This window comes from Magallana gigas, chromosome 1 (genome assembly GCF_963853765.1).
Source record: "Magallana gigas chromosome 1, xbMagGiga1.1, whole genome shotgun sequence".
NCBI lineage: Eukaryota > Metazoa > Mollusca > Bivalvia > Ostreida > Ostreidae > Magallana > Magallana gigas.
In genome coordinates this window covers 50,492,001-50,505,263 of record NC_088853.1, presented here as the reverse complement: position 1 = coordinate 50,505,263, position 13,263 = coordinate 50,492,001, and the positions used below count along the sequence as shown (strand labels likewise).

General features: G+C 32.7%; 2 protein-coding genes across 2 annotated transcripts; both read left to right on the top strand.

Annotated features, from left to right (window-relative positions):
• The first annotated feature begins 5,503 nt into the window (after window positions 1-5,503).
• Window positions 5,504-7,881, top strand: LOC136276011 (uncharacterized). The gene is made up of 2 exons (XM_066086622.1): window positions 5,504-6,026; window positions 6,905-7,881. The coding sequence occupies exons 1-2, from the start codon at window positions 5,546-5,548 to the stop codon at window positions 7,879-7,881; spliced, it is 1,458 nt and encodes a 485-aa protein (XP_065942694.1). The 5' UTR covers window positions 5,504-5,545.
• LOC136270935 (uncharacterized) lies at window positions 7,858-12,728 on the top strand. The gene is made up of 3 exons (XM_066069947.1): window positions 7,858-7,895; window positions 8,637-9,557; window positions 10,348-12,728. Exons 2-3 carry the CDS (start codon window positions 8,669-8,671, stop codon window positions 10,407-10,409), a joined length of 951 nt encoding a protein of 316 aa, XP_065926019.1. The 5' UTR covers window positions 7,858-7,895; window positions 8,637-8,668; the 3' UTR covers window positions 10,410-12,728.
• The last annotated feature ends 535 nt before the right edge of the window (window positions 12,729-13,263 follow it).

The window sequence follows — 13,263 nt, the reverse complement described above, 5'->3', positions numbered from 1 at the left end:
GCATTTATATACATTGCCCTCGCTGTCCAAGCATCCCCACAAATAACATTAAAAAACCAATAAAACAAATATATTGACACAAACCATCCACTTCGTTATACCCTCGAATTCTTTGGACTTTGTTATAAAATGTGGTCATCATAATTATTGAATATGATATGATATGAATTTGGTTAGTTCGTGATCAAATCTTCTAAGAGGCCCTTAAGACTTCAAAGGATTTGATCACTTGACCAACCAAACTTATGTCTGAGTGGTGATTTAAACTTACTAATTATTTAGGAAACAAATAGCAATTTAAAAAGTTAACTGGAATATGATATTGGTTGGTCACATGATTGAATCCTTTGAAGCACGTAGAGTTTTTCAGAAAACTTGATTACGGAATAACCAAGTTCATATTCCGGTGAACTTTTTAACATTCATTTGGTGTTTATAGCTTATATTTTCATGTGAACAAAGCAAACCGTTTAGAATTGCTAAAATAACCGAAATTTTATGTTTACGATAACCCAACCGACAAGTGATAAGTGCGTGCTATGATTATTTTGACGTCGTGTAAAAGCTCACACAGACTTGAAAGTTTTCGCTATTCTAGAGGTTAATATAAGGAAACATTTTTGCAAATGTGAATATTTTTAACTGACTTTGGTTGATAACGTCTGACGAAAAATGGGTGAACATGGTGAGGAAATTTTGCTCAGAATAAAACCAGCCAATACATTTACACGAATTTAATTGACTGTTTGATTAAACAAGATGCAATTCGAATAATTTTAAGAAAAAAAAACCCCAACTAATTGCTTTCACCAAAATTGCCCATTTAAAACCCACTTGAAATCTTTTTTTTAATGTACTCTTGAAATTTAAAAAAAAAATTTACCAAGATGAATATTTTAGCAGTAATTATACATGATGGTTATTGTTGTTAAAACTGTTGTTAAAATGTAAATTATTGGGATTAATGGGAAAACAAACCAGTCAAATCAGATAACATTTTAAATGTTCAAAAATTCATTACATGTTCAATGCATGAAATCAATACAGGATTTTCTTTCATTTTATTCTTCAAGAAAAAAAAAACTAAAAAAAAAGGCGAAAAACATTCTTTTGCTTTTTGTATTGGATCTTTTAGGAAAGAGCGCTCTTAGTTTTAAGAATTTTTGACTTATACTTTTAGTTTTAACCGTCCCAGAAAAAAATATGTTTAAAACAATTACTTTATGAATACCTAATTGAGTTCATCTGCAATAGAGTAAGTCGATTAAATGATGTTCTATTTAAAACAAATAGATGTATACGGCTTTTAAATTTAAGGTTTATTTATTTAGGTATAAATACATCCCATTTTTCTTCGTGTATCTTAACATCTCGTTCTGTTAAAACTCGGTCATTGTTATGTCTTTTTTCTTATCGATGACAATTAGTCTGTCATTTGCATGCATTCAATATACTGGAACTTTAATATTAAAAAAAATCACGATGATACATCAGTGTAGCAATGCTTGTGTTCATTTGTTTTATATTTTCGGATATGGTATTATATATATACGAATAATAATAGAAGACGCTATTGTTTTCTGCTTTTTCTTATAAAGAAAGCGTGCACTATGTGATTCGTGTCTCGTGTACCTGAGAAGGTAGGATTGGTAACTTTATGTCCACTTATAGTATCTGTTAGTCCCTTTTCTACATTTTTGCAATGTTTTTGCCTCTTGTTAGAATGGTTACCGCCATGTAACATAAATCTAAAGACTTGTGCCTGTCAAGCACCATCAAAAAAGACAAAAGAGAAGATCATTTTAACCTATGAATAATCGAGACAAATCAACTGAATTAAAAAGATAAATAAAACATGTAAAAGTGCTATATCGTTATCAGTTGATCTGTACTTGGTTCTCGTTAGCTTTTACATCAATGAGAAATTACTACTTTTATTTGTTAGCATGATTCCGTTCTCTGTTCTTTGAACCGATATTTCATAATATAGCAACACTCTGGATTGTTAATAACTACAGTTTTGAACGCATCAAAACGTACATGAATGATATCCTTTTTTTGTTCATTTTTGAAACTCATGAAAACAATACTGTCACCTTGACACATTATCGATATTTTCACCTAATTATCAATATATGTATATGTTCATTATTTTTTTTTTCAAACAAATGCAATGATGAAACATTTGCCATTGTCCTAAAGTCTTGAATTTGATCACAAACAATCCTATAAAAGTACAACGAGTTCCATTAGTTTACAGCCATTTAAAAGATAAATGATAACCGCTTAACAGACGTAAGGTTGGTTACACGGCTAAATTAATGATAAATCAATTGACCTTTCGGAGTTCCCATTAAAATAAAAAGACCTGTGCGTTCATTAATGGTTTTCAAATGGTATTTAACTGAACCTTTTCAGACATTATAGTGGAACCATGCGACAATTATAGAAAGACAACTTATCTGTCTTTTTTGTTTCTATCAAAGCACTTAAATACTTTGTGTTATTTTAATGATCGAGTGACAGGGTTTGATTTAAAAAACACAATACAAAACAAAATAACGGTCAATACTAAATAGGAATAGTTTTTGCCATATTTTAATTCATCATTTAATTAAATATTTGATACACTGCAATAAGAATGTGCACTTTGACATTATTTAAGAGCAATGTTTCAGGACAAATTCGTTCAATATGAAAGAAAAATTGTCAATGTGTATAAAACTATATGATATAAATTTTACGTTTAAACAGGATTTACACCATACTATGCAAGAAACTTAAATTTGTTTAGGTCGATTTTTTAAAAACGTGATATGTCTTTATAAGATATAGATTGAATTATAGTATAAAACAAAAGCGACTTTTAAATGGAGATTGAAAAAGATAAGTACGTATTTTGCTAACGATTTATCAATCTCTATAAGTCGTTTTGTTTTATACATTAATCTTACTCTGAATCTTTTAGGGGTCTTTTACTAGTCAATATGTTTTTACATGAAATGTGCCTTTTGAGTTTAATTAACCCATATGTTGATCTATACTTATACTAATGAAATGTGTATATATTTATGAATTTTTAGGAGAAAAGACACATGCTTAAATTCATTATTTTTGTTTTTTATTTTTGTTACCATGATAAAAAATTAAAGCAAAATATCATCTTATAAGTCATTATGCCACTTTAATCTACTCTTTCATTTGAATATTATGTGATTCCATGTATATACACATTTCACCACAGCATGGCTACTCCAAGTCCTTATGCAACACGGCAGTGTTCGAAATGTCAGGGGGACACGAAATTCATCTGTACTTCATGCAGACGTGATTTATGTTCCAGCTGTAAAGAGGAGCATGTGATTGATATAAATACAATTGACCATGATGTGATGATATTCCGCAGGAAAATGACCTCCTCCCCGATTCAAGAGAATTGTGCGATACATACTGATAATGTTTATGATAAGTATTGTAAACTTGTGAATTGCCAATGTGTTCCTCTTGCTCTGAACATACCGAACACAAGAAATTAGATATTAAATCCTTATATGATTCACACCATCAGCGACTCAGAAACACTTTTAACGTCGTGAGGGGCAAAATTCACTTATACGAAAGTGTTTTGATGACCGGCATCAAAGCTGATGTGAAAACCTGCCAAAAAGAAATGTTCAAAGGTAATGCAAGTCTTATTTTGAATGCCACACGGCTTAAGGATATCGTTGATAAAGTTTTATGTGACGTTGAACTCATACACAAGTGTTTTGTGCAAAATCTGAAAAAACACGGACACATTTCTAGTTTGTTGTGTTCCGAACATTCATTTGAACAGTCAGCAAAAGATCCTGTAAAATTCCTTTTGTCTAAATCTGCCTTTAGAACATTAAAAGAACGGTACGGATGTGCAAAACATGCCAAGCTAAGTGTTACTGAAAGACTGAAAGCAAAGGGCGTGACGATGTTATTGAGCGATATAAAGGTCACAGAGGGGCGAAAACGACCTACATATATTGAACTAAAGTTGATGCCTGCACCTGTGTTGCAAAAGTCTTTTATGGCGACAGATGTTGACTGCTGTTCCCACATGGCTTTTGTGACATCAGATAGGATATGGATTGGATGTGAAAACAATTTTTATTTGAAAGACACAAACGGCAACACACTTTTTCATCAAGAGGGACCACTTAATATCGTTTTATAACCCTGCTGCATATTTTACAGTAACAAATAAAAAGGATTTGGTTTTTATAAATAACGATCATAACATCGTTAAACTGTCACACGATATGGAAAAAATAAAGACGTTAATTAACACACCATACAATAACAAGGGACCATGCTGTGTATATTTCGCCCCCTTTGCTGGAGATCTACTTGTAGGGTTCATGGGATATGATGATTTGGATAACAAAACCTGGATAAACCGTTACGATGAATTAAGCCGTTTGAAGCAAACAATTCAGTATAACGAATCAGGATACCCTCTTTTTACCCATCCTTCCCATATAGCAGAGAACAACAATGGGGATGTTGCTATTTCGGATAGAAGTACAGTTGTAGTTACAGACATTGGAGGTCGACATCGCTTCTCTTACAATGGAGGGCCATTCAATTATGGGGTGTTTCAAGGAATTTGTACTGATTCACTTTCGCATATACTAGTGTGTGATAGTTACAGTAGCTCAGTACATATGATTGATAAAGACGGCCATTTTCTAAAATATCTTCTAATGCGACCACCAGGTATACTGTCACCGAGCAGCCTAACCATCGATGTAAACACACATCTTCTCTGGGTTGGATCATCAAGTTTAAACACAGTGCTTGGTTATAGGTACATAACCTAATATGATAACACCTACGGTATGGCACATACCATTCTTATATGTTACTATTGTTAATCTCTGATTAATTTCCTCCTAATTACAATTCAATTCGTTAATTCAATTTTGCACAAACGTATGCCATAGGTTATTAGAATAAGTATGTTATATATGAAACCATAAACGACTAAGTAAAATAAAGGCACATTATATTGCATTTATTCAAACAAAATTAACATATAAGTTTGTAACTTATTATGTTCATTTTTTAGCTGAACCCTCACTGAGTGCCGTTGTAAGAACATCTGCTGTACACTCAACAGTACAAACGGGGGATGAACATTGCTTTGTAAATGAACTACTCTATTTAGAGACACCGGGTCCATTGCTACTGAATGCAATTAGAGTGGAAGACATCGGGTGTTGTTCCCATTTGTCACTTATTTCGGCAGATAAAATGTGGGTCTGTGATCATAAAAATCTCGTATTGATAAATACTAGAGGTGAATCAATATACCATATTAAAGATTTATTCAGTGAACGAGAATCCGGAATGCACACAGTTACCAGTGATGGTGAATTGATTTATATAAATGAAGAACATAATGAGACTGTCGGCAGATATGAAGACAAAAACTAAATTCATAACGTTATCTAACACTGCATTGCGACCTTTAAGTGTGTATTGTTCCCCTTTCACTGGAAACGTAGTTGTCGGAATGACGAAAGACAACCCAATGACAGGAATTATTTTGCATTGCAACCGGGATGGAGATAAGACGAAAAACATACAGCACAACAACAGTAGAAAACCGCTTTATCGTAAACCTGCATATATAACAGAAAACAGTAATGGGGATATCGTGGTGTCTGACTCGGGCCTTGATAATGTAGTGGTTACTGACAGGGAAGGAAATTATCGTTTTTCATATACAAGTCATCGCTCATGTTCTTACACATGGTTTCATGGAGTATGTTGCGACGGTCAATCGAACATCCTTATATGCGCTCCAGACTCGAGCTCCGTGCATGTCATAGATAAAAATGGACACTTTTTATCACATTTTCAACTTTCAGGGATGGGAAGGGCATACTGTCTGAGTTATGATGTCCTCAATTACCGTCTCTACGCTGGTATTGACCATAATCAACAAACACTGGGTGTTTACAAGTATATATTCAGACAGGATTCGTTTTTAAGTAAGTGTTCATGCTTAATGCTTAAAAAATAAAATTATCTTACATGTCGTGATGAGGTTAAAAATTATAATTGAAAAATCCATTACAATTTTATATTCCACATGGTTAATGCTTTATCAATGCTTAATTCGAAAGTCAACATTTAAAGCAAACTATTTCTATGATTTGATATCTGTAAGACTTAGTAAATTTTTAACTATTTATGTCGCATTCATAACTAAGAAAGACATTTTGTTCTTTCATCACACTTCATACGTTAAAAACTGTTTGCCATGCATGCAAATACAATGTAAATAAAGGCTTTCTAACAATTCTAAGTAATGTTTTGTCAACATTATTAATGTTCTTTCCAACCATTCTCTACCTCTGTTTTTTTCTTTGAATTACGTTTGCTACACACATGCGCAAAACACATGTTCGTCAATCCAAATGATGTTGCACATCCTTCCTTTAAAAATTATTCATCTAAAGATGCATATTTTTTTTTTACTTTTATCAAACGCAGTTGTGAATTTGGTGAGAAATTCATAGAATAATTTTTTTTTACCAAGACGAATTAGCTTACTCTCGTTGTAAATAATTTTGGACTTTTCTTTTCCATACTTTATATTTTATATCCAATATCTTTTTAAAAAACTTTTTAGCTCACTATTGTTGAGGGAGGTTCATCCCTTGGAATAATTGTACATTTATTCGTGTTCCTTAACAGAAACTGCTAGTACTTAACATGAACTATTTATGCAATACATAATATACCATATATTATAATAATTACCTAATATGTAGACAAGAATTTACTTGTAAATTTAACATGCGGTGAGAGTCAACGTATTTATAGCCTAGTTCTGTTTTAAACATTCGTTTTACATTTTTCGTAGATCCGGAATCAATCTCTGATGATTTAGCAAATCCAATAAAAGCTATTCAAACAACAGAGACTAAAGAAAGAAAAGTAGGAAAGAATAATCTATTGTCATCACCGTATAGCCCAATCCTACACAAATACTTGTCAATTACTGATGTTCGGTGTAGCAAAAGTGTATCTGTATGCGCAACAGGTACATGTAGGATATGGGTGAGTGATGATCATGGCATTGTATTGGTCAACGAACTTGGTGAAACATTACACCAAATCAAAGATCAAATCAAAGATTATCGCGATGGATCTTATAATGGGTCGTATGGATTGCACACGCTAAACAGTGATGGTGAACTAATTTACGTAGCAAAGGATGACACTATACTCAAATTGTCAAAGGATTTGGAAAAAAGTACCGTATTCATTCAGAATACGGATTCAAATCAATGGAGACCGCAATGTATATATTATTCCTCATTCACGAGTGATATCTTTGTCGGCAGGGCAAATATGAATTTAAGAAGAGGAAAAATAATTCGGTTTAACAAAAATGGCAAAATGGTGCAAACAATACAATGTAACGAAGAAGGACTGGACATCTTCAAATATCTTTGCTATATAACAGAGAACAACAATGAAGATATGGTGGTATCTGATACTTCTGGCGCTGTAGTGGTCACTGATTGTGCAGGAAAATTTCGTTTTGCATACACAGGGTATCCACAAGGAACAGCATTATATCCACTCGGAGTGTCCACCGACGCACTGTCAAACATATTGGTATCCGATTATTACACGCGAACAATACATGTTATCGATAAAGACGGTCAGTTTTTTACATATCTATCGATAAACCTACAGTGCGTCTCCACACCATGTTCTATTTTCTTTGATAAAAAGACGCATCTTCTTTGGATCGGCTCAGAGTACAACAACAGAACAGAACTAGGCTATAAACACATAAATAGTAGCTATTTACAAGTATTTAAGGAATGAAGATCTACTGGCAGGTAAGATAACAAAACTCTATTTTAAAATTATTTTCTTTTATTGTTGCGGTGCTCGAGGACGTAGACACACTAAAATGAGTAAATAATTGATAGTAAGATCGATGTTTTTACATCAGTACAAGAAATTGTGCTACAATGTACCTACATGCATTACATATCATTTTTAACATCTCGTTTGAAGTCATCTTTCCGTAAGTTCTATAGTCAGTCAAACGACCTTGTAAGCAAATACAATTTTCCTCTGGGTCGCATGCTGAATAACGTTTTTCATACTAATTGTTAGACCATTTTCAATCACCTACTTGTCTACGGACTTTTCCGTTTTTTTCCCGATTACGACAAAGAGCACACGGCGGGTGTGACCGGTCAGCAGAGGAAGCCATGGCGCCTGATCCTACCTCTATCTTTTAAGAGGTCCGTGTTGCTCTGCGTTGAATTTGTATTTCGTATTATGGATTTTTAAGATGGTTGACAGTTTGTTATTGTTATTTTTGATTACGTTTCTCATAATAAACATGATGAATATCGGTGAAGTTTATGGAAATATAAACTAACAAAGATTTGTATTTGCTAAATTGACAACGAAATGTAATAAGCTGGTTGCATTATATAAATTTAAGATATTGACACAAACTATTATTACATGTAAGGTTTTATATAAGATTTAAGATTGAATAAACATGTACCGAGTACGGGCTGCTACAATATTAAATTAACCTGTATTTTATGATTGTGTCATAGATCAAAATAAACATTGCGAGGCTGTAAAAGTGATGCAACATGACGTCGGAGATGGAACTTGTTCAAAAAAGCAGATATTTGCCCCAGCATTACAGAACTATTTCATAGTGACAAACTTTAAACGCTGTTCCCATTTATCATATGGAATATCCGACTGCCTTTTAATCAATGAAGGAAGCAACTTCATAATTACAAGTACATTGGGCGAAACTATACACCATATTAAGGATTTACGCAGTGATGCCCATATTGGATCACACTCAATGAACCTATCTCGGAAAGAATTGTTTTTTATCGAGAAGGACTATAACATTGTCAAACTGTCAAAATATAAAGAAAAAACAAAAACATCTTTTATCAAATGTATGCAGGAAACCGATTCTGCATGGAGACCATGGTGTCTTTACTGTTCTCAAATAACTGATGACGTTTTCGTCGGTATGAAGAAATTGGACAGAATACAAGGCAAGGTTATTCGGTACAACAACCTCGGGGAAGAAATACAGGAAATACAACACAACGAAATCGGAAGCGATATCTACAATACACCACGTTATATAACAGAAAACATTAACGGAGATGTCGTGGTGTCTGACTCGACAGGTGCTGTTGTGGTAACAGACCGTGAAGGAAGACATCGTTTTTCGTACAAAGGACACCCTCCTGAATCAAAACTATCTCCACTAGGAATCTGCACTGACACTCTGTCACATATCTTGGTATGTGATGAGTTAACCCACGAAGTACAGATTCTTGATAAAAACGGACACTTCCTATCCAATCTGCTAATTAAACCATCAGGTATAGTCTCACCTAGTTGCCTGTGTTATGATGTCAAAGCCGACCTTCTCTGGGTAGGATCAGACGTCAACTACTCGGTATGTCTTTACAAGTATCGATCACCACAGGACCTTCTTACCGGTAAGATTTTTAAATTTATATTCGAGTTTTTATGTATGATGCCAACATTGGATATCACTGACTTTTTAGATATATACATGTATTGGCTATTTTTACATTTAATGCCGAAACTATTGTAACAGTTATTCATTTACATTGACGATACACAAAATAAGTAATCACGTATAAAAGCGAGTATAAATATTCTATTCGGTACAATCATCGTCTTTCAGGACATTGTCGTTTGTTTTCGATGAAAAAGAAATCCAATAGAACGATCTATTACTAGTGTGTTCAAATACATTACCCATGCACAAATTAAGACACAGATAACTAAAACAAGTAATACATCGGTGATATGTTTATACCTAAACGTTGAAGGCGCGTATTGAAATAAACATTGTTAAAGAGTACATGTATGAGGCTCTTAAACAGGATGTCAGCCTTAATCAATATCAGTACCTATATTTTAAGCACCAGAAAAATGTAAAGTTTGCTACCCTTATTCAAAGAATTATGATAAAATCGTTTAAAAGATATACCTCGTTTAACATTTTTTTAAATCACATTACATGTAGATCTAAATTTCGCAACGGTCGATTGTAAAACAAATAAATAAATAAATAAACACACCTTATTTTCTTTATCAACATCAGTCATAATGCAACAAATAATTAAACACAGATTACACACAATTTTTTGTTTAATTTTGCTTTAGTTTTTTTCATCTGTCGTTTCTTAATATTGGGTAATATTATGTATATATTTTTCTTAATAAATTTTTATTCACCCTTTTATGAATGATTTACAGATGAAAATTCAGAATATGAAGATAAAAATGAAGAGTGCTGTCTGGTGCAAGCAGAGTTGTAAAGAAATTCTTTGGAAGAGGACATTTTGATTCTGAGGAAATGGGAGGGGGGGGGGGGTTCTTAAAGGTATTTTGTTTTCATCAATTTTTTCTGTAAGATGTGTTCATTTAAAAGAAGGTTTCAAAAGAGTTAGTGGTTGTAAACAACTAATGATAGAATGAATGTCATAGTATGCTGTAAACAATTTGGTGTATGCCTCTGGTTTACCATTATTGGTCTTATCTTATTAGTATGGTGTTACTTATTTCTACACGTTTGTTACAACACTTTAAAGTTAACATGAATTCATAAAAGCATTTGGTCGCCATATTAGTTTCGATCGCTCCTCTACTGCCACTGGGGTATATATACCGTTTGAGAAAGTTACGGTAGGTTGCTTTCCGATCGAGGCATTCACGTTGCACGGACTTCTAAATGCATGAACTACACATTGTAGTAAAATTTAGTAATAAAGAAAAAAGAAAACAACAACGAAATAGAAAATATATTTATTCTTTGAAAGGATGTCCAAGGTATCCGTATTATTTTGCACAGACAGTGCTGTCTTACTTCGCATGCACATTAAACTCGTGTGCAGTTCATATAGAGTACATAACGTCTGCATCTTCTTGAAAACCCCGGCGACATAACATCAAACACAGCAGCTAAATGATAGTAACTCCAAGAAAGTAACGTTTCCTTCCGTTCATACAAAAACGCCCCGTTTTTTTTTAAATCCTTGCGAGAATTGACATTGCTCGATCTGCCACAGTGTGTGGTTTGCGCATGTGCGATGTTATAACATACACAGGAAGACGGTCTACAGTTATCGAGGATTTTTTTTTAAGTATCTGCGCCTGGATTTCAGTCTGTCTTGTTTCGTCGTTTATTGAAAATATCTTACTAGTGCAGTGGTTGTCATATTACTTTCGTTCAAAACGCGTTTTTACAACTCTTTTCGTCCAAGGTAACGTTTTCGGGTGTATGAAATTCCTGAATGCCGTGAAGGCCTTATATAGGGGGTGTGTAGCGATGAGCAGAACAATAGAAATCGACAACTTATATGGCGGTAGTCGGATATAAAAGGGAAATAATGCATATTTATAAATTTATGTCACCTTTAAAAAGTCACACATTTGTATTTGTTTTTTTAAAGTGCGTTTAACCTTGGAGTAAGTTTACAAACATTGATTCTTTAAAAAAAAGAAGACAACTTTATATTATTTTTCCAAGCGCGTTGAAAAGATCAATATTAATGCACTTTGAAAAAAAAAATATACAGGGCACAGTCGAAGTTCTTGAAACCTTTTAAGATGATTGCTTTTACTAAGCTCGATGGAACATCAACAAGAGAATTTTAAAAAAAAATGTTAGCTATTCTGAATTGCAATTGTACAATGAACAACAAAGTTCAGGAGTTCATTAAGATTTGTTGTCAAAATATCACATCAATTGCGCAGAGTAACCATCATATGTCTTTTCTTCTTTTTTGTTTGTTTGTTTGTTTGTTTTTTATAATTCTTTGGACTGTATATTTTATAATATCTTTATTCAATACAGTTTTAATCTGATACATTTTTTGAAAATCAATGCAAAAAGTGCATCATGAAATGCCTTTTATAAAGTAGTTAATTTAACAGCTGTAGATGTAACTACCTTGCTTTTTACATCGACATGATCCGTTTAGTTTAAATGTGAGAAGTGGTTTTATGACTAGAAACTCATAAGAACACGGAAAAAGCTTTTGATTGCATTGATCAGTTTATTTTTCTATGACTAAACTTTATTTATCAAAGTTCAAGAATGTGATATGATGTTTGGGAAGAAAAGATGCGGTTGCATTCTTCGAGTACTCAATTTGATTATTTGATTAATATATTGGTAATTTGACTGTATCATTGGTTGTCGTATCTATAGAGCAGATTTAACACGGTTTTAAAAAAATGAACACTTATTCTGAAAAAATGCAACATCAGTAAATAGTTTTATTAATTTCCTAATGAAAAAGATATGAATGTTTACACTCATTATTCACTTTGAAATAAAGATCAAAGTGCTCTGATTTGGTCCCCAAATTAACTCACTTTGAAAAGAAAAGCCAAAATGAGCTGATTTTGTAACAAGTTAGACGCACATTGAACTTTTTTTTCAAAGTGCGTAATATTTTAAAGTCTGTTGCTACAGACACTTTGCATGACTGGTAAACGAACAAATGTACATTTCAACAATAATTAATGAAATGATATCGATTAAATGTGTACACAATATAATTAAAAATGCATTTCATTTTTATCTTTATGATGAAACTACCACTTCAACAATATTTAGTATGACCATAGAAGCCAAATTTTAAACTATTTTTGTTAGTTTTGTTTATAATAAAAAAAAATGTCTGTTCTGTACTTAGTAAAAAAAAGCAAGTTTATGTTAGCATAGCACAATTGAATAGTGAAAAATAGGTGTAACAAATTTGAACCCGATATGCCTAGGCTTTGTTATAATATAAAAGTGCAACAGAAAAATAGGTTTCTTGGTGTAGTTCAGATTCAAGTTCAGTTTGTTCACCATGGTCATACTAAAGATGGTATCTGAGGCTCAGAAAAAAATATACAATGTTCAAATGACGTCAGAGGAAATTGTGTTACAAAACAAAAAGTTAATACAAGTAAAGTAACATATATACATAATTAGCTAACTGCATACAGATATACATATATTGTGTGTGAAGATTCTAAGGAGGGCAGACTAAATCATTGATTTTTGTAATAAAAATGCAACGTTTTTTTCCTGTGTGAAGAATTGGGAATGGCGTGTCTTGCCATCATTTTACAAATTACATGGATAAAGGTATTATAAGAAATGTATGTTGAAGAAAT